Source organism: Chrysemys picta, chromosome 24 (genome assembly GCF_011386835.1).
Source record: "Chrysemys picta bellii isolate R12L10 chromosome 24, ASM1138683v2, whole genome shotgun sequence".
In the NCBI taxonomy this organism is placed as follows: Eukaryota; Metazoa; Chordata; order Testudines; family Emydidae; genus Chrysemys; species Chrysemys picta.
The window spans coordinates 4,803,576-4,821,883 of NC_088814.1; the positions used below are offsets into that span (position 1 = coordinate 4,803,576).

Consider the following 18,308-nt stretch of genomic DNA (forward strand, 5'->3'; position numbering starts at 1 on the left):
GCAGAAGTGGCCGGATAGTCTGGGATTATAGACCCAGTGGGTGGATTGTGAAGTTGGCAGCCCGGGCTAGGCAGGAATACCTTCTAAGAAGCACTCAGCTCTGTTCATTTGCATGGCAAACGTCTCCCACTTCCCACCTGCTGTTAACTGGTCTGAATTTTCTCCATAGGAACCGGCCTCTCCAGCCAGCCCGACTGTCCCCCTCCCTCAGATTGTGCTCACCGAGTGGGTGTCTGACCCGCCTTCGCCTGAAGCCGAACTGGAGGTGGCTTCAGAAACAGGCAGCCATCCGTGCACTAACCAGTCCAGCAACAGAGAGGTGGGAATGGAAGGATCTCCACCTGTAGAGCCTACACAGGCCATGGCGGAAACCGAGAGAAACTTGGAGGGGTTGGGGCTCTTGTCAAGCAGCCCTGAGAACCAGGCTGAAAGAGAGGAAAACTCTCTCATCCAGGTGCCATCTGGTTTCTTAGAGCAGACTCTGTCGGCGCCAGGGAGCAGCCAAGCCTCACCCATCCAGCCTGGAGGTGCTCCAGAAGGAGAGAGAGCATTCTTAGTAACAAACCCCCCGACCCAGTCTCTGTCAAAGGATGAAGGGAACGCCTTGGTTGAGGAGGGAGGAGAAAAGGTTGGGACGTTGAACGCCGGAGAGGAAGGCAGCTGCGAGACTATGGCCTACGGGCCAGTTGTCCGTGTGGAGGACAAACCCCTCATCGATCTCTTGAAAGAACCCGCGGACCCCGAATTGGGTTCCGAGAAGGTTTCCTCCATCACTGACGAAGGGTCTAAAGCGGCCGTGGGATTTCACGGCGATGTCTCAGAACCCAAAGCCAGGAGAACCAATCCAAGCTCGGAGAGGATGCCCCCCACTTCTGAAGACCCCAGTGGGGCTAGCAAGCAGGCGCAAAGGGAAGACCTCACTGGCTGTCCAGTCTCAAAGTGTCCAACACCAAGACCAAGATCTTTCCCAGGCAAAGATCCAAACCACCAGGTGTCTGAACAACTCACAATACAGCCTACTGAGGAGTACTTCCATGCTTCGAGATTCAGTGAGCATAGAGCCACCTCTGGACGGAGAACCCTAGACCAACTTGCAGATGGAGAGGAGACCAAGGCAGCCTCGAATACTGGAGGGTCCCCAGCAGAGAGAGAGCAAGAACCGGACCTAGAAGGCAAAACCAAAGAGGAAATGTCTCCTCTCGGCTTTGCAAGTCTAAGCAGCCACGAGATTTGTGAATGCACGTACCAAAGACTGGACAGCCTTGAAGAAACTATCCGTGAGCTGGAGATGACCATTAATGAAATCAATATCCACCCGTCAGCTGAATTTCTATTCCGGACAGAGCTGCTAGGACAGCTGGGGTCTCAGGACGACAGAGGGCTAAAGGAGGGCTTGGGGGATCTTGAACACAGTTGCTGGCATGCCAGGACCGTGGATTCAGGACAGGGTGAGGCTGATGCTCCCAGGAGGTCATCTCTGAGCGGGACCAAGCCGCCTCTGCTACCCAAGCCACAGCTTCCGCTCGACAGTCCTAAGGTTTATTTTCTGTTATTCCTCTTGTGCTCTACGCTCGGATTCCCTCTGACGCCTTCTCTTCCTCCGCCTCTCCCTGGCCCCGCCCCCTTCCTGAGAATCCAGCGTCCCCTAGAGCCGAGGTGTAAAAAACGTCCCCTCCCCTTCCCCCAACGTTCGGACAGACCCTGCGATAACTGCAGAAGGGGGGGAGAAATAATGGAGACCGGTGGCACGTGAACCGGAAAGGCAGCAGGCCCTTCGCAAACGAACTGGCCCGCTTGGCATCTCTCTCTGTGTTTCTCTCGTGAGCCTTGTGGTGGATTTTTTTACACCTTGGCCCCCCCGCTGGGGGTTAGCTGAATTAGACCACAGTCAGCAGTCTTCATCCATTGCACCCGTGTTTTGATGCCATCCGTAGGGGAGGGGTGACTGGCTTCATGGCATGGCACAGACCTGGAAACAAATACCAAATGTGCCGGGCCCCAGTTAACCACCGAGACCCTGGCCACCCCTCTGCTTTGGAAATGGAGTGCTGGCTGCTGGGTGCAAATTCAAACTGTAGCTAGACGGCTGGATGTCAAGTTTGCTGATCGACCACAAGGCAATAAAATCAGGTCCAGATAAGAATGGGGGGACCCAAGAGATCTGGGAAGAGAAGGCAGATGACAAGGGAGATGTTCCACACAGGGCCTTAGCAGCAGGTTTGGGGGGTAATTTTAGCATAGGAGTCTGAGCCCCAAATGATGAGCGCCAAGGACCGAGTTCTGCTGAAATTTACATCTTAACCTGTGTCCGTCTGGAGTAACCGTATTAATTTCTGTGGAGTTATTCCAGTTTCATGCCCATGGGATCGAGGGCAGGATCAGGTCCTGTTAAAAATTCAGAGTATGTCAGCGCTGCGAAGAAAAACCCACGACACCGAATCTCAGAGCCTGGCTCGGGCTTCGGGGCTAAAAGCAGAGACGATGTTCCCGCTCAGGCTGGAGCCCGGGCTCTGAAATCCAGCGAGTGCAAAGGGTCTCAGAGCTCCGGCTCCAGCCTGAACCTAAACATCTACACGGCTACTTTTAGCCCGGCGAGCCCAAGTCAGTTGGGCTTTTTCTTTGCCGTGTAGACGTACCCCTAGGGACGCCACGTTAGATCTCCTCCATTTGTAAGTAAAAGGATGGAGAGTTTTTTTGTGTCTCACTTTTCTGACTAACTGCACTTTAAGTGGCCTTGCTAAGTGGCAGATGGTTCTCCTAATTAAATCACAGAGCGGAGCTCTTGAAGCTGTCCAAATTGGTTGCAAATGGAATCTGCAAGGACCAGGCGTCTTGCTGAATAGCTGGTGGGGGGGAAAGGGGTGGGGAGAACTCCGCCAGTCAGAACTCAGCGTATTCCTTTATTAACCCTCAGCTTTTATGAACGAATCCCTTTTCCCTTCGTAGCAATTAGACTGGGCCTGGTTCTTGCTTACATTAAGGCCCCTTGACGTCGATGCACCTGTGTCAATGGGACTTAAAATGGATGTTGCTGTCGTTTGCTACCACTTCAATTCCGGTTACACAGATGGATTGGTGAAAAGGGGCCACAGGGTCTGTCTACACTGCAGTCGGGTGACTGCAGCTCGTATAGACGTATGCGAGCTAGCTTTAATTCAGTACGAATAACAGTGAAGCTGCGGCCGCACCAGCTAGCTACCCAGGGTCCCTTGCACGCTGCCACGGCTTCACTGCTATTGGTACCCGAGCGCCGGTCACATCTCTGTTGGCCGTGTAGACAGACCCTTAGGGTAAATGAGAATGAAGCCCGCAAGTTTGATTTATCGCTACAGTACCAGGACCTATGGTTGCCTGGATGCATCACAAAACAAAGGTCTTGAAACAGGAGGCCACTTAGCTAAGGTTTGGCTGAATCGGTCACTAATCAGATGAAAATTCACCCCCGACCACCCTAAATTTCTGGGCTGTTTGAGACCCAGATCCAAATGGTAACAGCTCACGCTTGTCTGTAATCACTGCAACAGGCAGCGTATCACACCAGAACATAGCTGGGCAATGTTGTTATATGTTCACTGCATGCACACAGAGAACTTAGACACAGACAGAAATATGCCTGCTGAAAGGTTACAGCCTAACATGACTTTATATCTTAGAATTCAGAATGATAACCCACAAGAGCCCAAAAAACAGAGAGAGAGAAAGCAGGCTGCTCCCTAGAACAGCGCGTCTCCACTCACCTCACCTTCTTCTAGGCTGGCTGGCTGACACCCATCGGTGCTCACTGCACTTCTCTTGTACGGCTTATTTAGACTCCCTCATTTACTACTCTGCTGAATCTAGTGTCATGGGCCTGATTTTTGTGTCATTGAAATGAGGGTCCATTAGGATGCTCAGGCCTGCCCTAAATTTCAGCTCAGCGCACGTCCTGCTCAGCGTTCCTTTACAAAGCCCAGAGGGAAAGGCTCAGTTTATGCCACCCATTGTAGCTGGTCCCAGATCTGCTAGTGTCTTTCCATAATAACTGTAGCAACCTGCATGGAACTTGGAGAGAGGAGCAGGTTGCAGGATGGAAGAGTTTGGAAGAGGCACCAGAAAGTCAGTCTGTGTGCACATGGCTAGAATGCTAGCATGCACTCCAGGAAACAATAATAAGGAGCTACATGGGGCAAACGATTGCAGTGATCGGTTACTAGTTATTCCTTGGGCGCAGCCTTGATATCCACCCGAGTTACAGGACCTCTGTCTGCTTACAGATTAATCTTTTCTTTGTGCTGTCCTTCTCACCAGCTTCTGTATCTCAAACTGTACGTGGATAGCTAATAAAAACTGCTTTATTCCCACTGTCATGATTCCCACCTGGAAATCTGCCTCTGTCTCAAAGCAGCTCTCTTTCTTTTGCTTTCACATGCATCCTCTCATCGAGCCGGGATGCATTCCCTCTGCTTTCGGTTTTCCATTGCTTTCAGTGGTTTTTAGCTAGTCCCTGTTGTTTGCATTGCAGACTTACCTGATGAGAATGTGCTGACAGACCAGGTGGGCGAGGGAATATTTTTTATTGGACCAACTTCTGTTGGTGAAAGAGACAAGCTTTCACAGAGTTGTCCTGCGTTTCCCAGCCCTGAAGAAGAGTGTTGTGCACACTTGAAACCTTGTCTCAGTCACCAACAGAGGTTGTTCCAATCAAATCTCTCTCCTATCCTGGGACCGACAATGCAAACGCGAAGTTTCCCGTTCATTTCTGAACATATCACACCAGGTGTATAATTGGGACCCCCCCGGGGGAGGGGGATTAGGGTGATCTTGGTGTGGGAAGAACAGGGGGAGTCGAGTTATTGATCGAAGATGGGATCTGGCCGTAGCGTCAACATCCGGATTTGGGAAAACCCAAAAGTTGAGGGATTTTTGGAACCTGGTTTTTGGCTCAGACGTCTAATAGGGCTTGGAGCTGTTTGCAAAATGTGGGGTCTGGATCCAGGCTTGGATTGGATTTCAAACCTCCCCTGCAGCACAGGGGTATTTGGCTCTGCGAGTAGGTTTGGGCCCATCTCAAGCACAGATTTTTGGCCAACAGTTTCTAACCCAGATGCCTAAAATTAGGCGCCCAATTCCATAGTTAGGCACCTAAATCAAGGGCCTGGTTTCCATTGGACTCAGCTGGAGCTGTGGGTGCCAAGCACCCACTGCAAGCCTGGCTGTTCATTCATGTGCCTCTCTAGGTATCCCTGTGTGGGCACATTGGCTTTTATCGTTGTGCTTTCTGCATGGGGCTGCTGGAGTAACTTTGATGAAGTTACCCCAGAGTAAATCTGGAGTAACTCCATCAAATTCACTAGAGTAAATCTGGAATCATGCCATCAAATTGGGTGAGCAAGGGATGCATCTCCACTCCGGCGTCAGGGCCTCTCCTGCTCTGACATCCCAGGCATGTTCTTCCCCCAGTCTCCACACTCGGACATTTGCCATCGACACTCCCAGGAGACAAGAGCATCAGGCCCCTGGTTAATTTGTATCCCGAGGTGCTTAGGGACGCTGCGTGGGTGTGGATGTCACACATCACGGGTGGATCTGAGCGGAAGGCACCATGCATGGTGGTGCTGCCCCCCCAGCCCTCTGGGAAACAAGGCCCCCCGCTCACTGGGAAGCGCAGGGAAGTTGTTTGGAAGGCTGGGCGCTGCATGGCAGAGGCTCTGGTGGCCTGTTTCCAGCATGGGGCAGTACTGAGGGGATGTGTTTCCAATGCCAGAGAATCTCTGGGTGCTCACCCGCCCCCCAAGAGAAATTTAATTCCCAAAATACCAGGAGACCCCTTAAGACTCCCTCGTTTTCTGTCTCTCTGATGGAGAGTAAGGATGTGGTAACTGCATAAATGCGCCGCCTTTTGGACATCTCTGTCCTTTGCCTCCTGTTTAGGGTGACCCCTCTCCCCAAGGCACATTCTGCCCCAAAGTTTGGGGGTGTGGAGAGCCAGGGTTTGGGTTTGGCTCCATGTTACAGACCTGGGGCCATGAGCGAAGCTTGGCTCCCGACCAGAAATTCCCACACGTTCTGGACTGCCTGAGTCTGAAGCTATGGGGATGGGCCCCATTGCCAGCATGGCCCTACCCCGAGGTTCAAAACTCATGAGTCGGGCCCACCAAAATAGTTGGATTTTTTTTAAAGATACATTTGAGGTTCTTTGTCTTTGCCTTGTGGCTTTTGAGCCTTTAGGCTCCCGCTGTGGGGGGTCACAATCCCAGACATCAATCTGCAGCCCCTGCTGCCTGGTGCTTCCCGTTGTTTCAAACCGAAAGCCCAGATCTTCTCCTCTTGCTCGGAGCCGGGGAACTGACCAAAGCTCACGTGACTTTGAAATGGCAAAAACGGGCAAGGCTGGAACTGCTAACAGCCGGGCTGTATCAAAGCAAGGTTCTCCTGGCGAGGGTCTTGCTGTGCCGGAAACGCTTCCAGGAGCTTGGGGTTGGGGGGAGGAACCTACTAGTGAAAAGCAGCAAACGCAGGTTCGGTTACGCTCGCGGGCCCAATGCACTGCCACTGTAGGAGACTTAAAGTGGGTGCCAGCCCCTGCCCAGGGGGTCTGCGTTTACCACTCATTCCACTTAGGGGTGAGCTTTTCTAAAGGGCTTGGGCCTGGATCCTCAAAGGGGTTTAGGCCCCTAATCGATAGCAGTTAGGGGCCTAAATACCTTTGAGGATCTAAGCCGTAACGTTGGCGGGGCGGCTCCAGGCACCAACGCAGCAAGCACGTGCCTGGGGCGGCAAGCTGCAGGGGGCGGCGTGCCACTGGCCGTGAGGGCGGCAGTCAGGCAGCCTTCAGCGGCGTGCCTGCGGGAGGTCCGCCGGTCCCGCGACTTTGGTGGCAATTCGGCAGCGGGTACGCTGAAGGCGCGGGACCGGCAGATCACCTGCAGAAACGCCGCTGAATCTGCGAAGGCCGCCTGACTGCCGTGCTTGGGGCGGCAAAAAACATAGAGCCGCCCCAAGTCTGCTCCAATTGAGGGACCGATTTCAATGCGGGGCAGGTTGGTGCAGAGCGCTGATGAAAATCTCACCCCTGTGGGCTTCAGCGGGGCCTTGGCATCACACGGGGCCTCTGGATCTCACCCACTACGAGATCTTCGCCCGGGAAGCAAGGCCAGCAATGCCGCTGGCCGGCCCCCACCCGCCGCCTCCCACGCCCGGAACCGGAGGCGGCTGGTGGTTGGCTCATGGGTCTGTGGGATTTAACCCCCATCCCTGTGTGTCTCAACAGAGCGGCGGGGTTTCCATTCCAGCCATGAAGATGGTGAATCCGGCCTCCAGGCTGAAGCAGACCCAGCAGGGAAGTCCGGACAAAAGCAAACACATCAAGCAGAGAATGGAATACATGAGAATCCAGGGACAACAGCAGGTAGTTTATCTCTAGAGCAGCCGCAGGGGGGGACACAGACTGGTTAGGAGCCTGCTTTTCTTAGCATGTCTGCAGGGGAGGGGGGGATAAACTTGCCCGAGAGGCTGTGTGAGCGGACAGCACACGTTTTCTCTTGCTGCCTTTTGTCCTCCCGGAGCCTGCCACCTCCCTCCTCCCTTGTATCTGTGTACCTGGGGGAGGCAACGGCCTCGCGGGAGGTGAGATGTACAATGCTGCCCCCAACACGACGGCTTCCACAGCACTACACTGGGCACCGAGCTGAGACCAGCAAACTCATGGCACACGTGGTGTGAGGGTTGAAGTAGGATTCGCCTCTTCCCCCGAGCTCCCCACCCCAGCTCCATTCCCACCCTCCTCCCATCGGTTCAGGAGGGCCATGCCTATCAGTCACCCTTTTCTAAGAAGGAGAGACAGTGATCACTTTGACCTTAGATCCTAGACAGGCCTGAAGTCCCTTCAGAGCCCATTGTGCTCGCGATTGCAACTGGGTAACCCCCCTCCCCTCCCCCTGTGCTCCCCACAAAGTGATCTTGTGGGTCCCTCAATCTGCTGTTGGATCCACAAAGCCATGCCGGGTGGGCCCAGTCTGTGTCCACAGGAGGCGCTCTCCTCTGGTGTCTCCTGGTGCATGCAGCTCTCTACTGGGGAGAGGAGCAGCCATTTATGGCCGGGGACCGTGGGGTGTGGAGCTGACGTTCATGCTGGGGAGATTCTCCTGTGGAACGAGATGTTTCGTTGCTCGGCTGTTTTCAGAGTCCGACCTCAGAGCAGTTTGACGTTGAGCTCGGCAAGGAATCGGTAGCCCGTTGACGCCCAGGCCAGACTCCGCCCACAAACATTAGCCACGCCCAGTGCTCTCTATTAGCAAGATCCCAATGGATGCTTGAGGGTGGGGGGGACTGTCTCCCTCCCTTCTCCGGCCCCCTCCAGATATCCCGCTCCCCATGCATCTTTGCCCAGCGCACTGCGGGCTCCCCCAATACACGCTAGCCCCCAAGGTGGGCCCATTCATGGCCCTGCAGTGGGGTGGGGGGCCTTCATGGCGCCGACCTCCGCAGCAGCTCTGGGACCATGTTCTTTCCGAGGGAGACACGCGAGACGGTGGGCGCTGGGAGACTGTAGGGCAGGTGGATGAAGATTTGGAGTAGACCCCCCCTCCCCCCCCCAGGTGCCTCCCCAATCCCCGTTCCACGTGGGCTTGTCCGCGGTAGCATTGAGCGTGCAGCTGGGTTCACTTGCTTCTGTTGTTCTTGCCGACGCTAACAGTGCTCACAGTGGCTGTCCAACTTTCTGAGGCCACAAGGCAAGGTAACAAAAGCCAGTTTCTAGCCCTTAAACCTCCCCTCCTTCCCCTCCCCGACTGACACCCCGATCCCCTCCTCGCTCCCCCCCCTTCTTTGCCAGATTGCCCCCAGCACCAGTGGTCAGCCCTACCCCCCTGTCCCCGCTGAGCGACAGCACCCTGGGGATGGCTTGTCCGATGTCCCGTCCACTCCCACCCACAGTCTGTGTTTCAACCCCTCCCCGGATCCTACTGAAAAATCCCGAATTTTGCTCATTGGGGTGTAACAAAGCCCAGTGGGTTCAAGGGCGGGTTCCCCCCCTCCCCTGGCCACGCTGGGTTTTGAGCCACGTCGCATGAGCAAACTGGACCCGTCCCCGAAAGGATCCAAGCTGCTCCCTTTGCACGTTCCCCACCCACCCCTCCCCCAGTGCAAACCGGCGTCCGGGCGCCTAGAGCCCAGCACAGGTGCTGTTTGTCAGTTCCCGGGAGAGGCCTCCAGCACAGCCGGCTCCCCGGCGAGAGGCAGCCCCCAGCCCGCCGTGGTGCTGTTCAGCTCCTTCCGCAGGGTGGGGGTGTCTGGGCATGGCCGGACTCCCTGCCCTCCACCCCCCCACATTCAATCTTGCAGCATTACACTGGCCCATGACAAGCAGTGGTGTCTCCCCCCCCCCCTTTCCCCAATATACCAAATCCCTTCGTGTGTTCCATTCTCATGACGACGATTGGGGACTGATTTCCCTTTGCCGGTCCATGGGCACCTGACTCATTTGTGCCAGGCCTGGGGAATTTTGCTGGGCATACAGCACTCAAAAGGACCAGTTGGGAGCTGCAGCTGGGGCACGGGGGTGGGGGGGATCCTCCCTAGATATGAGAACAGACAGGTAACTCTGCTGAGGCAATTCACCTAGACCCACCCCATCACCCCGCTGCAGACCAGAGTAGCTCGCAGGGAAGCCATCATGCCCTGGCACCAGGCCTCTGGTACTGGCCACCGTCCAATGACAGGATGCTGGGCTAGATGGACCATCGGTCTGACCCAGTGTGGCCGCTCTTATGTTCTTCTATCCTCTCTAGATGCTAGAAAATACCAAGGGCCATAGATGCCTAAGCCCTCTTAGACCGTCTCTTCCATTTCCCAGGAGTGCGCCCTCACGTACATATCCTCATGCCTTGGCCAATCTAGGGTCTCAAGGGTGTGATTTAGGGAACCGTCTAAGGCAGTGTTTCTCCACCAGCGGGTCAAGAGCCTCCCGGGGAATCACAAAAAAGCACGAGGGGGAACGGGGGTGTCCTAAGACATTGCTCATTTTATTACAGGCTAGAGCAAAGAAAATCTCGCTCTCCCACGCCACGCTTGCGGGTTGTGTTCCCTGGCAACCTCTCACCACGCACACGCAAATAGTGGCCAGTCGCGTAGCACCGTTCGCATGGACACAGGGGTGTTTTTTTAAACTCTTTTATAGTTGCAAAAATTGTTGATTTAGTATAAAGGGGCCGTTAAGCTGAAAAACCGTTGAGAAACGCTAGCCGAAGGGTTTTGGAGCAGGGTGTCTAAATGAGCTAGGCGCACAAGTCCCTTTGACTTTGGAAAAATCCCATTCTAGGGTCCCACAAATTAATGGGAGTTTGGCACCCAGGTCATCTAGGCGGCTTGGAAAATGTCCAGGGTGCCGTCCAGAGGCCAGGCCGTGCCCGATGCATCGCACCATGGGGACGGCTTTGCAGAGACCCAGCCTGGCCTTCCCCTATCCTGATTTCCACCCCCCACCCCGTCCCTCTCATCCCTCGGAGGCTCCCCAAGTCCGTTCCTCCACCGCCTCGAGATTCACATGCTTTGTGAAGCCCCACTTTGCTCTGCCAGCACCTGCCCCAAAGCCTGCTGTGGTCAAAGGGAAGCTTTCCATTGCCTTCAGTGGCCTTTGGGATTGCACCCTTAGGCTTGCCTCATGCCTTCCTCATAGTGGCCCTTCTCTGCATGTAGGGGCCAACTGTTCTAGCCCGCTGCACAGCAGACCTCTATCCCCTTCCATCTATGGACTCGGGGGATGGGGGGGGGGGGAAGGTCTTGTAAGAGAACCTGTGGGTTTGCCCCTTTCCTAGCAGGTTACATACAGCTGCCGAGACCCTTCGCGTCTGCTCAGTCAGTCCCAGGTGTCCCTCACCAGAAGCTTGGCTTGGGCAACATGGACTATTCTATTTAAATGCTTCATAAAGTTTTGGGGTGCTGTCCTTGTTCCCCACGCTTAGGCTAACCCAGCTTGGGCGGGGACGGCAGAGTCACGTTTTGGAGGACCTACCCCTTTCCCCCACCACCCGTGGCTTCTGAAGCTGCTAGATTTCAACACAAGTCACTGAACGCTCCCCGCCACCCTCCCCAGCCAAGCGACACTCCCCAGGGTTCAGATGCGTCTGTGAACGACTGTCCCTTTCTTTTGCACCTGTGGGACAGCTCTGATAAACAGCACCTCTGCAGCGACCTCCCCGCTCCTCACCCCCCCGGAAATCCTGCCTTCCCCCACACAGCTGTGATGCAACTAACTTGAATATAGTCATTGTTCTAACACGCTGTGCATGCCCAGTCTAACATTTCAATTCTTGTTCCCCCCACCCCGACCTTTCTCTCCTGTCTCCCTCTGCCTGCCTGCCTCTATGTGTGCGTGTGTGTCCGTCCGTCCGTCTGTCTGTCTGTCTCTCTCTGTCTCTCGCTCGCCTTCTCCTCTTGGTGATGCTCCTTCCCTCATCCAGTAACCCGTGGAACCAGATCATCTCGTGCTCTGTTTGTGGTGTGGACCTTTTCCCAGCTGCTCGACCTCAGGCCTAAATCAATGCTGCTTCTGAACAAATTCCTTTTTTTTTAAAAACAAAACTGTTTGATTCCCCCGCCCTTCCTCCTCCTCCTTGAATCTTGCTTTTCTTTCTAGGCCGCTAGATCATCTAAAGAGGCTAGTGGGCTGAGTGAGACTTCCAGTCCAGTCTCAGAAAAAAATACTCCTGGCAGAACATCCATCCCTGTGTTGACTTCCTTTGGGGCAAGGAACTCATCCATTTCATTCTAACGCTCCTTGCCAACTTCTCATTCAACTGTTTTCCTCCTTACTGGGGCCTGGCTTCTCTCTTCCCTACACTCCTCCCTTGGACTGTCTTCTTGAGGCAACTTCAAAGGTCACCAGATGTCCCTCTAGCTTTTTATTTTAATTGTCCTGCTCCACTATGGCCGCCCTCCTGTCTCACTTCCTCCTCCAAAATGGCCGACCTACATGTCCACTTCCTGCTCCAATATGGCCGACCTGCCACTTTCTGTTTCTTCCTCTCTTTTTTTTGTTGTTGTTGTTCTTTTTGTTGGTGGTTTTTTTTTTTTTTCTCCCCTCTCGACACCTTTTTTCCACCCTGGCGTTTTTTGTTTATTTAAGAGCGCTAAGAACTTCACTCCGCCCGTTCTACGAGCTTCAAGCAACGAGGACAGTGCACAGCGCCAGCACCTGCCATGCCTTGTTCAAGGGGGACCAGAACAAAAGCAGAAGGCCGTTGACGGGGGGAGGAAGGGTGTGGGGGGGAAGCGGCTTCTGAAGACGCCTCAGAAACCCTCAGATCTGACTGTTAATGCCACTCCGTTTTTCTTTCCTTAAAGTTTTTAAACAGCTGTAACTGTGATTAATCCTGTAGGAAACTGTGCTACAGTCTTCTAGCCAAGTCTTCATGGGTCAGTGGTGTTTTGACTTTGGGGCCTGTGTGTGCAGCTTTTCCGTTGGGCTTTTGATTGTTGACTTGCTGAAAGGTCAGTGCTGTATTGAAGGCCACCAGGGCTCATCTTGCAAGAAGCCAGCGGGTCAGTGTTTGCGTTAGCTTCACTGTCTCTTTCTTCCAAGGGTTTCCAAGGGAAACACCTGAGCGGGTTTAGTCGGCGAGATTGCCAAGTGCTTCGCAAAGGGAAAGACCAAAGGTCGGGGCATGTCAGTGGCAGGGAGGCAGAATGTTACTCCAAGAGATGTGGCTGAAACGGGTAGAGAAATTGGAATGAGACGGGGCCGGTTCCTGAAGGAGTCAGGTTTCCCGTAATCTTAGTTTCATAATGTAGCACTTTAAAGGTTTGGTCAGTTCCTTCCTGTAGGGAGAGAGAGAAACTGGCGGAGGCAGCCCGGGGCTGCATGGAGCAGAGGGGTGATGCTGAACGGTGAGGCCAGGGGCTGGGTGGCACAGAAGGGGCCGATCATGTCGGACTGAGGGACGTGGGAGGGGAGTGGAATGGGATTGGGAAAGGCAGAGGAACGCAGGCGGGAAGGGTGAGGTTGTAAGCCCTGGATCTCGACTGGGGCAGAAGGGGCATGACCCCAGCAAGGGTCATGGCTTGTAACCGCCCTGCCCTTCCATATTGTCCTGCACCGGCAAAGGGTGAATGCCACGGTACTAAGCAATATACTGTGTGCCCAGATGGGGGTGTCCATGCGGAGGCTGCGAATGCTCTTGGAGTTTAATGCTCCTGTTCCGGGTCCTGGCCTCTGCATGGACTCATTGGTAAGTGGGAGTCTGGCATAACGGGGCCTGGCCTTGGGCTGAGGTTGGGGGTGGGGGTGGCAGTCCCCCACCGGGCCCTTGAAATCTATAGCAATCAGCTCTGGTCAGGCAGGGCCACAGGGAACGCACCAGGGGCTAGTGGCTAGTTTGCACCAGTAGCAGCGCCCCCAGGGGGCTGTAACACCCAGGAGGTGAGCGGGGGGAAGGAATGCAAAGTACAAATAGGCGAGGAGCTGCCCTTGCCCGTGGCTGTGACAAATACACTGTATAGCAGGGCAAAGGGCTAGGGCTCGTTAGAGGAACCCGAGGGAGGGAGATGGGGAATGAGATTAGTAGACGAGCCGCAGGTCCAGTGGCCAATGCTGGGTCTCTTGGGCTCAGTCTGGAGCCACGGAGAATGGGCACAAAAGAGAGGCACGTGTCCTGGACTCAGATAGGTACGGAAGAGGTTTGTTAAAGTACAATACATACATGTGCGTGTGTGTGGGGTGGGTGGGGGGAATGGCCAGTCACTGAACAAACAAAATGTAAGCACAGATTATATCTAGGGGGATCTATGCGAGCTGTGTGTGTGGGTGTGAATATCCAAAATGCTATATTGTAGAGTGCGGATCATGTGCAACCAGAGTACGAAATCGAATCACTTCTTTCGTTGCCTAGTTCGTCGTCCGTTTTCAGTTCCTTCTCTTTTTCTTTTTCTTTCTTTCTTTTTTGTATAGCGATCATTTTTGTACGAAAAGAACGAGCCTTTTTTTGAATAACAAAGAGAAAAGAAAAAAAAAAAAGAAAAGAACCATAATGCAATTTCTTTGGATTGCAAAAAGCAACTCTTTACATTTAAGTGAAGTGTCTTAACATTTTATATTGTTTTAAAAATATATTTACATATTATATATATATATAATATACGTAATATAAATATATATATAAATATTTAAAAACAGAAGAAATAAAAGAACTCTCTTCACGGCTGGTATATGAGGGGGTGGCTCTTCTTCCCTGGTGAAATTGTTGCTTTAGAAACGCAGCTTTAACGCTAACGCTCAGCTTACCGTCCTGTTTCCATGCTTTTCCTAGACCCCTCCCTATTGCCTGTCTTTCCTCCCCGCTTCTGACATTTTGTGTGCATGGTGGGAGAGGCTGGTATGCATGTGGAGGGAGCCACTGGTGCCTGTGTGGGACACCAAGCACCAGGACCGGTTGTCGGTAGCAGGGATTGAACCTGTGACCCCTGGATTGTAAAGTATGACCTTTAAAGCCCAAGTCTTGGGGCTGAAACAGACTTCTTGCCCGCGGCGGCAGGGGCAGGGCGGGGCGAGAACAGAGCACCAAGCCGATTACACTTGTCCCAGCGCCACTGTAGCAATTTTTAAGCGGTGGGGGTCCCAAGCTATAGGCAGAGTCAGGCACACACTGGGCTGATGGGTCATTTTTTCCCCCCGGGAGGAGCCAGATAAAAGGAAGAACAAGAGGTGGAGTTTAGTGGGGGACTTAGCGCCACCCGCTGGGCAGGGAGGAGAAGGAGCTGTCCCAGCTCTTAAAGAAAGTGCTGGGTTTATGTCTAGATTATTTCCCCCTTGCCCGGCATTGTCCGAGCCCTTCCCCACCCCAGGGCCAGCGTCAGCCCCTAGAAGTCCGACACCCCTCTCCGAGCCCGTGGCCCTGTGCCCCTAGCTGGAGACAGACGGCTCGGCTTGGCTTGGCTTCACACAGTGGGGCAAATGCTCAGGCGTGGCCTTTCGGGCCGAGCCGGAGCCAGGCTCAAGAGACGGAAGGTGAAGCGTTAATTTAAAAAAATAAAATAAAAAAATGTTCAGTACCAAAGTGAACCATTGTAGCAAAGCTGTGGCTTCTGACTGCGCCCCTGGCTCCTCTCCCCCACCGACCCCCCCCAGGCACCGTCCCGCTGGCCCCCTGAACCCGCTTCCACAGCCTGCCTAGGGCCAGGCCAAAGAAAGACCATCCCTGCAAAGGCCAGGAAGTGGCAGTGTCATGGCTTGTCTCATGGCTGCTAGTGAGTGATGGGTGCCCACCCACCAGACCCTGCCGGGATGGGGGTGTGCCCAGCTCAGAGGGGGAGTGCTGAGGGCAGAGCACCCAGTATTAAGGATGGCCAGATGCCCTGGTGAAGGCCTTCCAGCTCCCATGGGAGGGGAGGACACCCCCCCACTGTGCCTCAAGGTAGGGGCTGGACAGGTCTATGCTGCTGTGGGCCAGTGCGTCACGGTCTTGCTCCTGCCGGCGTGTGAGTAGGAAGGGTGGGGAGGCTTACAATAGAAACGCTGGCATAGCCTCACCCCTGTAGCTAAGGGCTAGCCCCCCCCCCCACACAGTGCTCCCCCCCACTGGAGGGGAAGGTGTTTTTAAAACCCAGTCAGGTAAACCACTGCCAGCCACTCACCCTGCCTTCGGCCTCACCTGGACGTGCTTAACTTGATTTCAACCTGGCCGCGCGCCGGCTGGAACGGGCTCGCGGGGGCAGGCCGCTGTGTCACTAAATTAGCACAAAATGCTGCAGCCTGCTATGTGGGAGGGTGGGTGGGGGCAGATTTTTGTTTCCAAAGGCACAAATAGGGTAACAGGGTCAAAAGCACCTAAGGCCCAGCTCTTCCATGGTACGTACGCACCTAACTCCCATTGGCGTCAGTAGGCGTTCAGCAGCTAAACACAGTTCAGGTTCTGGGGCTTAGGCAATAGAAAACAAAATCAATGGGCTTTTGAAAATGCTTCGCTAGGCACGTAGGCCCAGGTGCGTAACACCCTGCGGCTTTTAAGGCGACTTGGGCCCCTGTGAACAGCTGCCGCAAAGGTGCATGTGTTTAAATGTTTACAGCTGCATTCTCCTGTGTGTTGCGAAGGCTTTCCCCTCGCACGATGGCCGTGACTAATAGTGTCGTGGGGCTGCCTTTTAGCTACCGGGAGGTGATTTTCCACACTCGTCTGTGGCTTTGGAGGGAATTACTGGGCATTTTGTTTTGGTTAATTTCTATTGGCTTCATTTCCTACCCCCAGCCCCGCCATGGTTAAGCCAACTAGTTTTCTATGCGTGCGTGCGTGTGTGTGTGTGTATGTGTGCGTGTGCGTGTCATTTTCATGGCATCACTCAACTTGTGTGTGAGACCACCAATAACAGCGTGTTGACTTAAAAATAAACCCACTTTATTCTGACTTTTAAATAAAAATGAAAATAAAAAAAAAACTAAAAAAGGCACCATCCAAGTTATGCATGTCTCTCTGGAGCCGTCGCTGCATGCCACACCTTGCTTTCGTCGTCTGAGACTGTATGTTGGTTAAAAATTTTAAAAGGACAAAAAAAGAAAACTTTAGATGCTGTTTTCGGGGTTTCTACAATGTCGTGTGTGTGTCTCTCTCTCTCTCGCATGAATTTTATTGTGAACTGTTTTGAAAAAAAAAAACACAAAACAAAACAAAGCTGGTTGTAAAGGCCAGTTCTGGAGTCTGTATGTTTTTGTAAATCTTTTTCCGGCTTCTGTCTGTAGCGTAGGTCTATGTATAAACTATACGGATGCCATGGATAGTTCTGTGAGAAATGTGATCGTTGTAACTTGAAAAATTCCAAATGACAAAGGGTTGCTTTTTCTTTTGCCTTTCCTTTCTTATTTTCTTTTTTATCAGAGTGTCTGGCTTTAATAAAACACCTTTTTTTTTCTCTATAGCACGTCTTCCCTTTAAGATTTGTCTTTTGTTACTGTCTCTTAACCAACCACCCAACCATGGGCCTGGGGCAAGCCTTCCTCAGAGGGCCGAGATGCTGCAGTCTTTGTTACTCCCCTTCCTGTACACATACACCCCAACCTCTAGCTCCAGTTCAATTGGGGTTTTAACTGAAGCCAGTTGGCCCAGCAGGACGCTCCACGCTCAAGCCCTGCTGATATGCTGACTAGCCTCGGCAACGCAGTGGGTGAGACAGGGTTTCACCTCGTCTTCAGGGCCGAGAAGGTGCTCGGGGTACGTCTACACTGCAGTTACACACCTGGGACTCGGACTGCGGGGCTGTAAACGTGCCGTATCGACATTCGGGCTTGGGCTGGTGCCCGCACTTTGGCCACTTGTGGAATCGCCATCATTGGAGACTTTAAAGCGCAGGTTAGACACACACCTGTCAGGGATGGTTTAGACAACACTTAGTCCTGCTATGAGTGCAGGGGACTGGACTAGCTGCCCTGTTGTGGTCCCTGCGAGTCTATGCTTGTTTAGGCTGGGTAGGTAACATATTCTAAGGGCCCCAGTAACCTCTCTGCAGTCATTAAATCCATGACTGTTAGCGTCTCGCAAGGTAATGAATGGCACTGCAGGTTTCCTAGGAGGCTGGCGCGGTCAGCGCTAGGTTGAGCCTTGTGCCACGTGTGCGATCAGGTAGGATTGTCGTGGTGTGTGTGCGTTCATGCGCAAGCAGAGCGCTAGGCTGGGGTCCCCCACTGAGGCCAGGGCTACACTAGCGCATTGCCAGCTGTGCCGGGGTGGAGCCGCTCGACTTAATAAAACCACCTCAACAAGCGGCGGTAGTGGCCTTAGTGCAGCGGTTGTCAAACCGGGCTGGGGGGCGCCAGGGCTGGCTTAGACTTGCTGGGGCCCGGGGCCGAAGCTGAAGTCTGAGCACCCCCACCCAGGACTGACGTCCGCAGGCTTTAGCCCTGGGCGTCGGGCAGTGGCGGATTAATGATTTTGCCGCCCCGCCCCGACTCCACCCTTTTCCCGCTCCCATTCCAACCCCTTCCCCAAAGTCCCGCCCCAACTCCCCCCCCTCCCTGCCCCTATTGGATCCCTTCCCCAAATCCCCACCCTGGCCCTGCCTCTTCCCCCAGCACACTATGTTCCCACTCCTCCCCCCTCCCTCCCTGCCCCGCGAAACAGCTGTTTCGCGGCATAAGCGCTGGGAGGGAGGGGAGAGAAACAGGACGCGGCGACGAGCTGGAGCAGGGGAGCTTCTCCGTGGGTGCTCAAATTTGCCGCCCCTGAAAATTTGCTGGCCTAGGCCTAGACCTTAATACGCCACTGGTGTCGGGACTCAGATTACAGGCCCCTGCCTGGCACTGAACCCTTGGGTTTCGGCTTTGCCCCCCCCGCGCCACCACCGGGGGC

The 18,308-nt window shown here is 53.9% G+C and overlaps 1 protein-coding gene across 19 annotated transcripts in view; it reads left to right on the forward strand.

The window, feature by feature from the left end:
• SRCIN1 (SRC kinase signaling inhibitor 1) overlaps positions 1 to 16,881 on the forward strand; it is a 183,998-nt gene extending 167,117 nt beyond the window's left edge. For 12 of the 19 annotated variants that reach the window (XM_024100746.3, XM_042844553.2, XM_042844552.2 and 9 more), the window contains 3 exons: positions 170 to 1,537; positions 7,250 to 7,387; positions 12,104 to 16,881. In XM_024100746.3, coding sequence (XP_023956514.1) covers positions 170 to 1,537; positions 7,250 to 7,387; positions 12,104 to 12,319 — 1,722 coding nt within the window. In that variant the 3' untranslated portion in view covers positions 12,320 to 16,881. Of the gene's footprint in view, positions 1 to 169; positions 1,538 to 7,249; positions 7,388 to 11,438 lie in introns of all 19 variants that reach the window. The other 7 variants (XM_042844558.2, XM_042844559.2, XM_042844551.2 and 4 more) reach the window with 6 other exon arrangements.
• Positions 16,882 to 18,308: the final 1,427 nt, after the last annotated feature.